Source organism: Cydia splendana, chromosome Z (assembly GCF_910591565.1).
Source record: "Cydia splendana chromosome Z, ilCydSple1.2, whole genome shotgun sequence".
Lineage (NCBI taxonomy): Eukaryota > Metazoa > Arthropoda > Insecta > Lepidoptera > Tortricidae > Cydia > Cydia splendana.
This window is the reverse complement of record NC_085987.1, coordinates 32,313,881-32,328,567: the sequence shown is the minus strand read 5'-3', so window position 1 is coordinate 32,328,567 and position 14,687 is coordinate 32,313,881. Positions and strand designations below refer to the sequence as shown.

Sequence of the window (14,687 nt, the reverse complement as noted above, 5' to 3'; positions counted from 1 at the left end):
CATCTCTAGAGATTTGTAACTTAGGGGATTACGTAAGAATACCTACCTAGTAACCTGACAGCAGATTGGAAGAAAAATATTCATGCATATTGATGCAAAGATATGATGGGGTTACTTCCAAAGAACCACCTAAAGTAAGGCATAAATAGTATATTATATTAATCAATAATATTATTGTTTGGTGCATGGCTGAACACTGCAGCTTATACCCTAGATGTAAATAATAGCTAAAATGAAAGAACTCTTTTGATATGTTATTCAACATTTATTTTAACATTTAAAATTACATAAAAAGAAGGCGTTTGCCTTAAAAGTCTTTGATTATTTATAAATACTGTGCCTACAGAATGAATTTCATTTATAAGTGTGAGGTAAAAATATAGAAACGACATCAAGACAATATGCTATCTACGTGAATTCGGAAATAATATATTACCAACTAGGTACCTGCGTGTTTAATGCCAATACGAAAACAAACGGAAGTTTAAATTCAATGTTGTCAAAGTTTCCATCAGTATAATAGAAGTTAACAGTCGCGAAGGCAATTTACTCTTGGAGTTGTTCCAATAGGTACAAAAGTAATGATCAAATTCAATGAATAGATAGCATATTAAAACTAGACGAATACAGGTAACGTTCGATTCAAATCAACAAAGATGATATGTAGGAATTAAATCACGCAAGGGTATTAATTATCTGACTATACCTCGTTTTCAAGCAAAAAATATCTATTCGTTGACAAGGTACGATTTTAAAATGCATTTTTCACAGTAGGGACTTTATTGCAACCGACGATAAAATTACTTTTTGCTTGAAACAATTAACTAAAATTATAATTGATGAAAGGTTCCATTTACATTCATAGGACAGAAACTACGACGTCAAATTACCACAGCTGTTAAAAGTACGATCTGTAAAAACGAGTAAAGGTCTGCAAAAATATATATGTTTAGCATTGGTTAAAATTAACTACAACTTAATTTCAATATACATACTAACAAGAACAGGGATATTCGTACGATATACAGTGATAACACATGAAAATATCGGTAGTTGTTAAGTCACATCGGAAACAGGCGTATTAAGAAGGGTTAAGAAACGCCTAGTTCAAGTTTAAATTACCACTAATATCATCTCCTGCCTAGGGGAGTTCGTGGTGAGAGTTTCTCTTGTTAAGAAAGGCGTAGTGTCCATTACTTACAAAGGAGCTCTTTTAGCCTTTATTGTACACCGGTGTATATTAAGCAACTATGCTATCTACTCAACCGAAATGAGTACAGGTAGGTTGTATAAAATTGAGAATATTGTCTTTAATACGAACTTGCTAGAGTTGCACTGAGTGCCCTAGATGGTTTCGAGCATTTCGTAAGGGTGTCGCCGGTCGCACAGCAGCAGTGCCAGGCCACCGGGGTCTAGTGCACAAATCATTGGTCCCATCACTTATTAAAGGAGTCGTTTCGCAGGCGCCTTATCCGCTGATAATTTAAGGTATATTTTGCCTTAAACCTCTAAGTGATATAAAAATTACAGCAAAAGATAGATACAGTGCTACCAATTCCTTCAGAGCCATCTGTTTTTTTAAAGTTTGATAAAAAAAAACATTAACTACGAAGATCAGTCTTCAAATGCGATAATATCATCCATAAAATCTGGAAACCTTGTCCGCTCCTTGCGATTTTCTTTATTGTGTTTAAGTTTAGAGAGAGAATTATTTGTTTTGTTTATGAATCCTTAAATAGTTGGTCTTAAAGCCCCGATTATTTTTGGTATTACTACTGAAGTTTTTGGGTAATCTGCCAAAAAATACGTTGCTGGCACTTACAGCGAGTTCAGGCGTGGCCGAAGTTAAATACGAGTAGGTATTTTCTTCTATTCGATGGTGACACGGTGGGTAAAAAGGCAAACTTGCCAGTTTAGATGGAATTAGAAACTGGTAATACTGTACTTTCTTAATGCTTATTATTAAAATTAGTTTCTTGAGGTGAGACGTAACACTATTTAAATGTTAATGCCCGCTAAAATGACTCCTATTAATCTACTAACATGCCAACAGTAGGAATAGAATACTTGTTTTAGTAAGATTAGTACGTAAATAACATTTTAACTTGGAAAAAAGTTTAGATGATGTAGACACGATGCGAAACATCAATAATGATTAATGATATGACAATACGATAAAATTAATAATATCCTAAATCCTAATTAAAGAGTATCACTTTTGTTTGAGTAAAGAATAAGTACGTAGGGCTGGATTTACCTCCCGAAAAGATAGCGTTAAAGAAAACTGAGGGCCTACCGCGGAAAAAAAAAACGAAATTTCGTTATCTTACGCTCTTGCATATTCGAGCGATAGAGAGGCAGATAACAAGTACTACATTGTGATACAAGTGTGCTACGTTGGTCATAACACACGAGGCGAAATTGTGCGCACGAGCTGAAACTGCTGAAAGCGAACGCGCAATAAGGAAGCCGATGTGGGTAATGACCAAATGCACACGCGTTTCATACGAAGTTTTTCAACACACTTGCGAGGACGATACAACTGCGAAAAATAGGAAATTCGCAACGAGTAGCGATAAATTAAAACACGATACCGAAGGGAGTGTTATAAATCGACACGAGTTGCGGATTACCTATTCGCACATGTATCGTACAACGTTTTACAGTACATATGGGCCTTTACGACATAGTTACGTAATGTGCTTATTATCGCACTAGTGCGGTAAATTAGCACCATATGTACTGTAAATAAATTTTGGTTTTCGTTTTTCGCGGTAGGTAAATCGTCAGAAATGTCGTCGTCTCCGTCACGGCAATATGTGAATGAGACAGCTTAGTTACGTGGTGAATTCGATCATGCAACTGTGATGGTTTCCAGCCACATATTAAACGTTAGGCATATCATAATACTTACATATCAATATAAACATTAAACAATAATCGAATAACATTGATTTCGGTGATAGAAAACAATTGGGAGTTCAGCTTTTTAAAACAAGTTAAATATTTCTGTGCAATGTGAGTTAGCAATAATGGACATCTTAGGTTATGGCTATAGGTATTATATAATTATTTGATGCATTCTAAAAGTAACATCGAGTAAGGACCTAAATAGTAAGAGTGATACATTTTAGGCCGCTACGTTTACGGCACTGATTGAGCCTCAGTTAATATGGGTGGGTTTTTTAATTTATAGTGTAGAAATTGGTAAATGTAAGTAGTATACATAAAATTCGAATTCACATGTAGGTACAATCGGGAAGTTTTTATATTTACTCGTTTGATACGAGCGATTAACCTTATCTGCCTTACGGAGTCCGAATACGATTGTATCATTTGGACAAACAAAAAGAAATCTAACCTAATTGAAAAACGGTGAAAGCAGGAGATGTTCAATAATAAATCGTTCGAACGAGCTCGCGAAGGAGAGGTCACCCGGCCACCGGCGGCAGCACGGCAGTGAGCAGGCAGGTGAGGCGCGCACGGGGCCGATACGATACACAACTCTGTATATAAAAATGTATACAACCGTACTTTCGAGTTAACCTTTTGGACGCCAATGACCGATATATCCGCACCGCAGGTTCAACGCCAAAGACGGATTAATCGGTCACAGACCACAGAGCAACATAGACCTACGTGCATATGCATAAAGTTCAATTACAGTTTTGACACTTCGGTGACGTGGCGTCTCAGTGACAGCTTTTGTGTTTGACACGGCGTCGAAAAGGTTGTTTGCATACGGTTTACGGAATAAGCACTGATACTTTAAAGTATCGTAGAGGTTTTCATTCGTTGTACATAACCCACGCTTAACTAAAAACTGTCTTGTTACATGAACGTTTAATACAATAACTAATATTAATTACAATTACTCTTTTAAATGAAATATATTCTTGCAGGGACTCCCTTAAACTACTTAGTTCCTTAGCTAACCTGTTTTCTTTTAAATTTACGATTAAATGTTGGGGGTGGTTGAGAGCTAGTGGTGACGAGAGGTGCATAAGGGTATTGTATTAGGACCATATTTAATGCAGGGTGTTCGATACGCGAGCTTACACTTTAAGACGACATCAACATTTGCATGCAGTATACAATTAAATTACCTTATAATAATATTTTACTTCAGTGTTTATTATAACACAATATTTTTCGTAATCTAGATACCTATTATTTCAGTAAAAAAATAAATGAGAAGAAATGTTAGTTTTATGGTACCTACACAAGTTAGTACAATGTGTACGCTGATCATGACATTGTTTAAATTAGAAGAAGTAACAAATTGACAGTGGTCTTACATTACAAATACGTTTCCACGTATCGTGGTCTACTCTACGCCGGTGTGTCTACACCTTTACTTATTGAACCTACTTACATGCGTGCAGCCATCTTTAAAACATGTATGCAAATTTTATTTGCCTAGTCGTGGAATTTGAATATATAGAACTAATATTATTTCAAAGATGACTTTACTACATCTACTAGGTACCTATTAACATAATATTAAGTAGGTAAGTAAACAACATCTTCCCAAAATCCGTTCTCGAAACAAGTCATAATTCATAAATGTGTAAGCAGTGAATATGAATAATGAATTACCGTATGTCTAACGTCAATACGAACTAGGTTTATCTTATTCTGTGCAGCTATAAATAAACACAGTAAACAATACAGTAATAGAAATTTTGACGTTGCAGGATTACTCTCAACTGCAACCTTATTTACAAATTTCCAATTGGGTCTGCTTTATATTTTGCAGTCTCTAATCTTGGTTGGGCTGCCGAGTATTATGGAATGAACGGGGTGTATTCAAGGGACCTTCAGATAAACAAAACGGCAACATAACATAAAAAAAATGAAATTTACTTACCAGAAAAAATGTTTACTTATAATATTCGACTTACAAAGGAGGGCTGAAATCATCAGGGAAGACTGCAAGATATTCAGCGTTATTACTGCATTAATTATTATGCTTAAAAATGTTAAATCATTAGTAACACACATATTCACAACTAATTTCAGATTATTGCTTGCTAAGAGAATTACACGTATCCCATTATGACTAAACTAATCAATAAATTATTATTAAACACATATAAAGCGTCTATAATTTAAACATGTGGCGGTGAATGTCGCTTGAACGGGATCAGTAGGCAAAAATCGTACTAAATATAATAGTTGTAAAAAATATTACATGCCACTATAAATGATCAAGCGGCAGGAGACCGAATAAATGTGGGTATGGTACTTATTTATAAATTATTGTTGCCCACAGATTAATAAAGTATAATAATAAGTCAGGTGAAAATTGTTGCTAAAAGGATTAATGAATTAAATACTTGGGTGCTCCTAAAAGTAGTAATTTTTAAAAACAACTGATCCCGGTTCGTATTTCGCTATACACCTCGTCTGTCGGTCCGCTAGCTCGCGTGTCTGGAGGGGAAGTTCACGAATATTAGGTATATCCTATATGTTAGTGGAACGGCAATATTTCATCGACAGCTGAACTAAATATGACTACAGCTGAACAGGTTCAATGAATACCAATGTTCTTCTTGGGGTTTCCTTTTTTTTTCTTAGATACTTAAATTGTCAATAAAATGTTGCCGTTTTGTTTCGGAAACAACTGGATCTTAGAATACCCTTACACTGAACATTGATGACACAGAACATTCATATAGATTTAATTATGTTTGGATCATTCCTTATTATTATTACGATATTAGGCAGCTATAGAGTAACACGAATAATTCGGCTTCATCCAATCTTTGGGTACTCGCGTATTCTGATCACACGTGGCGTCCGGAAATATGGATATAAGCAGAACATCTTCCCTCAGTTAAATTGGCCCATTACTACGGTCGATGTCGATCCACTATTAAAATACATATCTCTCTTATTAAATTCGCTTAGTCGTAGGTAATATCGATATTTGCGGATGCAGTGTGAGCGCAACCTTTAAGTGCCTATTGAAGAAAACAAGAAGCACAGGGGGCGAACTTCGCCCTGGAGATGATTTATCTCCGAAGTATAATAATAACCTTAACATTTAAAACAGGTTAAAAAAATAGGATTAGATTTGGATATACTAGGTAGGGGCTACTTGAGTACAGGAATGAAATATGTATAAAGCTCCTGACTAAAGTCGCTTTCAAATCAGTAACCGAAGACCGTATTCGAAACAAATTCAATACCTATGATTACCTATCTAATATATATATTCAATCCGAAAAAAATAGTAATGTGTCTACTTGAATAGGGTAACACAAATTAAAATATTTCCATAGAAAGTAATTTACTTAATTCAATCATTATGAATAGGTATATAGCTGTGCGTTGCGCTTGCATACATTTATTGTGTCGCGCTTCTTCACGCATGAAATTAATTAGGGCGGACGAATGTGTGAAATGTCACCGTATTTAAGTTGTATTTTGCTTAAAATTTATTTTTTTCTTCGCAATTGTGATGAAAAACATTGTGTGTCACTCCGGGGGTAAGAATATTGCAAACCTGCGGCTGTAGTGCATCTAAAGACCTCGTATGCAATATTTCTCCTAACCCCCCCCCGTTGCACAATGTACTAGAGTTAGACCTAGACAAGTCTGCAGCGATTTTGATAGCCCACGCAGTGTAATTTAATACGTCATAATTTCATAGAAGTTTGACGTTTAAAATAACACTTGCACTGCGAGGGCTATCAAAATCTCTGCAGACTTTTCTTGGTCTAACTCTATCAAATATTTAGTAATGTTAAATGAATACTCGATATAAGGCCCTAGTTTTTGAGAGAAGGCGACAGCAGCGGCGAGCCGCAGCCAGTACTCGAGCAGCCCCGAGTAGGGTTGCCGTAAAGGCGGTGAGTGGAAGATCGTGGAGCGCTAGGCGAAGGGCGCAGAAACAGTGTGTGGAACATTTACTTAAACATGTTGATCCTCTTGCCGGGTTGGTATGTCAACACGAACTTATCAGTATTTGCGCAATTATCTCGATATTCAGAAAATCCATTCAAGGAAGATATCATATTTTCCACTTACCTACGCTACAGACTACAAAGCTTGTGTGTGGGTAGACATGCCGCAAAGTACTTGACGTTTCCCTAATCAACAGGATACAATACAAAAAAAACTAAATTTGAGATTAATATATATGGCCACAATAATTTCCTGAATGACAAGTATCCAAACCGACTAGAGAATCAACGCTCAAGGGACTTGTGGGTTTCTGAATCGCTTCCAAAACACTTTGATAATATTCATTAATCATCAACTGTATGTACAAGAGCATGCATTCACGTAGAAGCAGAAAGCAATTCAGAAACCTACGTCTAGCTTTTAAACCTCGGCACACGATGTGTTGTTCAGTAACATCGAAGTGCCCCGGTTTTTAACATTATTAAAATTGCCTTTTGGCGCGGCTGCGTACTGGCTGAGCCACGGAGCCCCGCGCTCAGCCAGTGCTCAGATTAAATGCAAAGCTGCGTATTACATAAAACACGCTCTAACCTACAACCTATCCTATTGTATATTTGATACTGAACTTAATACTGCTCGATTTTTACTATCAGTCTGTCGTCAAAATGTCCAAGACACGAGTATGGCATTTGAACAATTCTTATGAATTAATTATATTTTTTCTCAATTTAATAATTTGGATTGATATAAAAATGCTGATGCTTCCAATGATGGACCTATCGAGCAGTCCAGAAATCTATTTAGTTTTGCAGCTAATCAATCGGTTAGGCCGAGCGTCACTGAATATTCGAAACTAGAAAATCTACAAATACATAGATCGTTGACATGGACGCCAATGGATACCGTGAGCACGACGAATTTACAACAGTAAATTTAATGACTGAAAACTCGTCAAATTATTCATTGCGTTTATAAACTAAACATATATTAATACTAGCTGGATCAGGGTTTCAGTGAGAAATATATTAAAAACCTATCTAATGTAATGAGATCGATCGGTGAATGATGACGGACGTGGAGGCTCGTCGATAAGAGTGTATTTAGCGTAGGGTGGCATGCGGCGGCTTGAAGCCGTGCGTCATGCGCTCCAGGTAGCGATGCAGGTCGTGGAAGCGCGGGCGCTGCGCGGGCTCGCGGCGCCAGCACTCGTGCATCAGGTCGTACAGCTCGCGGCGGCAGCGCGGTGGCGGCGCCGCGGGGACGCGGGCGCCGCGCCCGCCGCGCCTCCACTCGCTCGCGTTGGCCACCACCTATTTAGCAACACCGATATTTGAATTTCATCTGTAGACAGCAATTATCTAAATTACAAGTTTTACATGAATATCATTATGGTTTGGTAGAGGTGAAATGTTTAGAAAAACGTTTATGACGTTGAACTCTCTGAAAAGATTTTTTTTTTTTTTTTTTTTTTTTACTAGCCCATGTGTGTGTCCCACTGCTGGGCAAAGGCCTCCCCTCTCCCTTTCCAGTCCTCCCTGTGCTGAGCAAGATCCCGCCAATCCCGCTGGAATGCATCCAGGTCGTCCCGCCATCTCTTTCTCGGTCTGCCTCTGCCTCGACTACCCTGGGGATGCCAGCTAGTGGCTATTTTGGCCCATCTGTCATCATGCATCCGGCAGACATGTCCAGCCCAGTCCCACTTTAGCCTGGCGGTCTTCACCCCAACATCAACGACTCGGGTTTTGGAGCGAAGCTCTGTGTTCCTCACCCTGTCAGATCTTCGGACACCCAGGATACTTCGCTCCATTGCCCTTTGGCAAACCTTGAGCCGGGATTTCTGAGCCTCAGTTAGTGACCAGGTTTGGGCACCATAGGTGAGGATGGGCAAGATGCACATGTCGACGAGCTTGCGCTTCAGTGCAATTGGGAGTTTACCCTTCATGAGTTCCTTCATGGACCAGAAACTCCTCCAGGCGTTTTCGATCCTTCTATCGATCTCCTTGTCCTGGCGATCTGTGAAGGAGACTATCTGGCCCAGATAGGTATACTCGTCGACATATTGCAAAATGTTACCATCCACCGTCACCCTGTGCTTCTTGCTGTTGGTCATTAACTGGGTTTTGGATCTATTCATCGTTAGACCAACCTCAAGGCTTGCGTTGCTAAGTTCCTGTAGCATACATTGCAGTTCGGTCGCCGATGTTGAGAAGAGTACGATGTCGTCCGCGAATCGAAGGTTTGTCAACCTCTTATCGCCGACCTCGATACCCTTTGTCTCCCAAGAGACCGCCAGTTTTTTGAAAACTTCCTCCAGGCAGCTGGTGAACAATTTTGGAGAGAGCGGGTCACCCTGCTTCACTCCCTTAAGGATTTTAAATTTGGGACCTGGTGCGTGCAGCTTGATGCTGGCCGTGCTACTTTTGTATATCCGTCCAACGAGTTCAACATACGTGTGGTTTATTTGTTGACTACTCAGTGCCGCTAAGATGGCTCTATGTGTGACACTGTCGAAGGCTTTATTGTAGTCAACAAACGCCAAATACAATGGTTGTTTGAACTCGTTGGATTTCTCTACAATTTGATTTAGGGAGTGAAGGTGGTCGATTGTAGAAAAAGAGGGACGAAAACCGGCTTGCTCAGGTGGTTGTTTTTGGTCTAGTAGCGGAGCGATTCTGTTCTGAATGACCTTTATGAATAGCTTATAGATATGGGATACTAAACTTATTGGTCTATAATTGTTTATATCTGCCTTGTCACCTTTTTTATGTAGCAGTATGATATCGGAATGGCAAAAATGATTGGGTATTGTTCCTGTAAAAAGTATTTTATTGAAAAAATTCGTGATATGCGGCAGAAGGACATGTCGTCCCAGTCTCAGAGCTTCCGTCGTAACTCCATCCTCACCGGGGCTTTTTTGGTAACTCATACTTTTTAAGGCACAATTTACTTCATAGCCTGATATAGGAAGTATATCAGAGCAGGAGTATTCTTCCTTGCAGGCTTCAAGAGATGGGTCAGAGTATAAGGCTTTATAGAAGTGTGTGCAAATTTCTGTGACCTTCTGTCTGTTACTCTGCCTAACTCCGTTCTCATCTCTCAAGCAAGTGATCCATGACCTCTGCTTTGTCATACCCTCTTTGGCTGCTCTAAGGGATCTTTGAGACTTTAGAGCTGCTTCTACAAGTTTTGTATTGGCATCTCTCATGTCCTTTCTGATGCTCCGTTTAACCGCTTTGTCCAAAATGTTATATTGTTCTCTGTTGTGTTTGCTGTTTTGTCTGTTCTCTATTAATTGTAATGTTGCGTGCGATAGTTTCCTGGTTTTTGTTTTTTCCTGTTTAATTTTTCTACTTGCTCTCTTTATGCTTTCAAGAATGACTTTGTACTGAGATTCAGCATCCATTTCTGGAACCGATGAAAGAACACTGAAACTATTTTTTAGTTCTAGATTAAATTTGTCCATATTTCCTAGTAGAGTATCTCTTTCAAGTCGTTTGATACGTTTATCAAAAATTTTTTGCCTATGTATCCTGATATTAAATTTAAGTTTGGCTCTTAGGGGTCTATGATCGGAGTTGTAATTAAATTGATTAATGCAAAATAATATGCAAAGATTAATGAATAATAAAAGAATGCAATATCTTATTCGACAAAGTTAATCGAACGAGAATACGAGTGGAAGTTTTAGTTTAATCTGAAATCATGGACTTTTTACCGAGACTGAATGATGAACGTTACTCATTTATCGAACGAGCGAGCAAAGCGAAGTGAAGTTCTTACATTCGACTTTGAACACACGGCTGGCTAGGGGCACGTCCCGGCATTTCGATGTTTTTAAGCTGAACTATCAGAGGATAGTTTGATACTCAAGAACTTAAGTAAATTTGTTCTAATTTAAATGAAATTGGGTAAACGTGTAGTTGAGGGCATTATATTTTAGTCATTAAATTATGAGCAGGCTCGATCAGGGGGTTATTGAGAGCTAGAAGAGCTTCGAAGGCTAAAAAGCTATTTGTGAGGGGTCTTGCTATTCTGGTCATCTTTTTGCAAGAAAGTGTGGTCGAGTTTGGTATCAAATGAAAGTGCTCGGCTTGCACTTTTATAATATCGTTTTTAAATTTACCATTTTGAAATAAATAGCAAGATAAAAATAAACATAATATAGGTATTTGACATTTGACAGGAAATATTTTGGCTTAGGTACCACAGATACAGTATCAGTTAACGGCTCCACAGACCTTGAAATATATCCACGCGATTTTTGATCCATTGCCGCCTATAGTGGGACATAAAATAGTAGAAATAAAATAAAATGGAACTCTAAAATTTCCATACTATAAGTCGGTCAAACAAGTTTGTCAGTAGAAAAAGGCGCGATATTCAAATTTTCTATGTGACGAGAACCCTTCGCGCCTACATTTTTTAGCCGCTTTTTTCTACTGACGGAAATGGTTTGACAGACTATAAAATGTTGCCATGTGTAAGCATGTTACGTCAAAAATGTGACAGCTACGTAGAAAGTGGCGCCCTCATTTATTAACCGACTTCCAAATCTCAAAAGGAGGAGATTCGATTGTGATTTTTTTAAATATTTGTTACTCTATATCTCCGTCATTACTGGACCGATTTTGAATTTTTTTTTATTATATGTATATGCAAACAGATTGGTCCCGTTTTTGTCAAAATCCAGTTCTGATGATGGGATCCATGAGGAATCGAGGGAACTCCTATAACATATAGTGATTTATGTGTTTTATCAACAAATCAAGCATATACATTAAAAATAGTGACATTTTATGAAGTGGAATTGCTGATGATGATCAGAACGGAACTCTTCAACGAAGCATAGTTCACGTTTGGCGATTTGTCCTCTTCGTTATGTTTGTTAATCAAGTTAAGTTTTTAAGCCACATTTTTGTCAAGCTCGAGTTCTGATGATGGGATCCACAAGGAATCGAGGGAACTCCTCAAATCTTAAAGGCAAGCGCATAGAGATTTTTTATTTTTATCAGAAAATCAAGCATTTTCTTCAATTTCAATCAACCAGACCCGGAAAATCACTGATACCTAAGCTTAATAAACCACTATGATTACCTACCAAAAAATGTAGGTATAAAGTATAATGATGCTAAACTTACTAGCCCCTCCCGCTCAAACCCCCGTACACCGCACCACACGCACCGTTAAGTGGGTTAGGTTAGGTTTGAACTGCGATGTTGCGGAAGAGTACTTCGGCGTTCCTGGGACCTCGCCATATAGCAGCGAGGCGGTAACAGAGGGGTTTTAGTGGGTAAACCTGGGGTCTCATTAGCCCACAACAGGGAGTCCCACATAACCATCCCGGCCCGTCCCCGCGCCGGGTGGTATGCGTAAAGCATTTCCCCTCTTAAAAAAAAAAAAAAGGTTTGAACTGCGATCCTCACAGAACCGAAAAAAAGTGGGTTAGGTTAGGTTAGAACTGCGAGCCTTACAGAAACGAAATGCTACTATAAAAGTGGTTTTGGATAGGTTCGAACTGCAATTCTCACAGAACCGAACTGCTATCAGAGAAGTGGGTTCGTGAGGCTAAAACTGCGTCCCTTACAGAAACGAAATGCTACCTACTAGAAAAGTGGGTGGTTTTACCTCCTTTTCTACATAGTGCACCATCTATGTACAACAATCTTTCACCGGCCCCCATAGAAGTCGGTTTTTTTTTCCTTGAAAATTATTTTCTCCCACTTTATGCCGAACTATACGAGTAAGTAGGTGCAGCAAAGTCAATCGCTCCATATACTTAATTTTTGGCAAACCGCGAGTTCTCAGTTCGGGGCGAACTACTAGTATAAGTAAATATTAAAGCTAATACATACGTATAACCGGAGCAAAGTGCTCTACTACATGTGTGTCCTGTAGGTACCTTGGTACGTATTCATTCGCTGCTGTCACGTAATTTTTAGATAAATAGTAGGTACACAAATTCTCAAATGTAAACAAACATAATAATTACATACCTGGTCATCATCCATCTCTTCGAAAGGTTTAGCCGTACAGTACGTCAGCACCTCCCACACAGTGACACCGAACGACCAGACGTCGCTAGCAGGCGAATACATACCCTGGGATAGAATTATTAAGTAGGTAAGTAGGTAATTGTAAAAATATACAAAGCGGAACAACTAAAAGTGACAATTGACATTATATGTACATATATGTATTTGTATCATGGCACTTTAGTTCAGTAAATAATGTAAATGGAACAATTCGTACCACAGAATCCACAGATTGACCTAGTTTTAATTGTATTAAAGTTAGGGAGTGCTCCCGGTACTGAGATTGTATGGCGAGATCCCGGAAATTCCCGGTTTCGGTACTGTATTTCCGTAGAAAACCAGTACCGAGAACACTTCCTAATTAAAATATAAGTAGGGGAAGTCAAGCCATTTCTCTAATTGACGGCGGGAATTCGATGCAATATCTATTCGTTTCTGATGCAAGTACATTTACGGGAGTACAGACGCGTCTCAGCGTCTGCGACAATTAATACGAGTGGAAGTTTTAGTTTAATCTGAAATCATGGACTTTTTACCGAGACTGAATGATGAACGTTACTCATTTATCGAACGAGCGAGCAAAGCGAAGTGAAGTTCTTACGTTCGACTTTGAACACACGGCTGGCTAGGGGCACGTCCCGGCATTTCGATGTTTTTAAGCTGAACTATCAGAGGATAGTTTGATACTCAATAATTTAAGTAAATTTGTTCTAATTTAAATGAAATTGTGAACTAGTCGAGGGCATTATATTATAGTCATTAAATTTTGAGCTGGCTCGAACAAGAGGTTATTGAGCTAGAAGAGCTTGAAATGCTAAAAAGCCATTTGTGAGGGGTCTTACTATTCTGGTCATTTTAATTGCAAGAAAGTATGGTCGAGTTTGGTATCAAATGAAAGTGATCGGTTTACACATTTATAATATTGTTTTTTTAATTTAAGATTATTTTCGAAAATTATGTAAATTTTGGAATCCAATATGGCGGCCATGCACTGTCATAAAAGTCGTCATGGATGTCGTTTTATAGGTTTTAGGGGGCGCAGATTTCGAAAATGATGAATATTTTGGATTCCAAAATGGCGGCCATGCATTATGTCATAAAAGTCGTCATGGATGTCGTTTTAAATGTTTGTGGCGCACCGCAATGCTGGCTGCCCACAAACCGTCTACGTCAACGAGACAACGAGTCAATGTCATTCACACAACAAAATTTTCCTTGTACAACGCGGAAGCCTAAATCTTATTTGCAAATCCAATTGTAAATTAATCATTGTAAATATTCTCTTTCTCTCATTATATATATTCATCGCACTCCGCGTATCATTTCATACAAGAATAGTGCGCAAAAAAGGGGGGCGCAGATTTCGAAAATGATGACTTTGGATTCCAAGATGGCGGCCATGCATGTCATAAAAGTCGTCATGGATGTCGTTTTTATAGGTTTTGAGGGGCGCAGATTTCGAAAATGATGACCATTTGGATTCCAAAATTGCGGCCATGCACTATGTCATAAAAGTCGTCATGGATGTCGGTTTATAGGTTTTAGGGGGTCCCGATTTCGAAAATGATGACCATTTTGGAATCCAAAATGGCGGCCATGCAGTCGTCATGGATTTCTGTTTCCCTCTCTTTTCGTGACAGGGATGGTGGGCTTAGATACACTCGAGTTACGGCGCAAACTCCTTCTTGCGGTGCACTACTACCAACTGCTCAATAATAAGGTCGACAATCCAACTGTCTTAGA

At 38.6% G+C, this 14,687-nt stretch overlaps 1 protein-coding gene across 1 annotated transcript in view; it reads right to left on the bottom strand.

The window, feature by feature from the left end:
- Nucleotides 1-6,736: 6,736 nt before the first annotated feature.
- The window catches only part of LOC134804742 (discoidin domain-containing receptor tyrosine kinase B-like), a 269,473-nt gene continuing 261,522 nt past the window's right edge, over nt 6,737-14,687 (bottom strand). Inside the window, exons 19-20 of the mRNA XM_063777943.1 lie at nt 12,906-13,010; nt 6,737-8,222 (exon numbers count right to left, since the gene is read on the bottom strand). Coding sequence (XP_063634013.1) covers nt 8,013-8,222; nt 12,906-13,010 — 315 coding nt within the window. The 3' untranslated portion in view covers nt 6,737-8,012. The remainder of the gene's footprint in view (nt 8,223-12,905; nt 13,011-14,687) is intronic.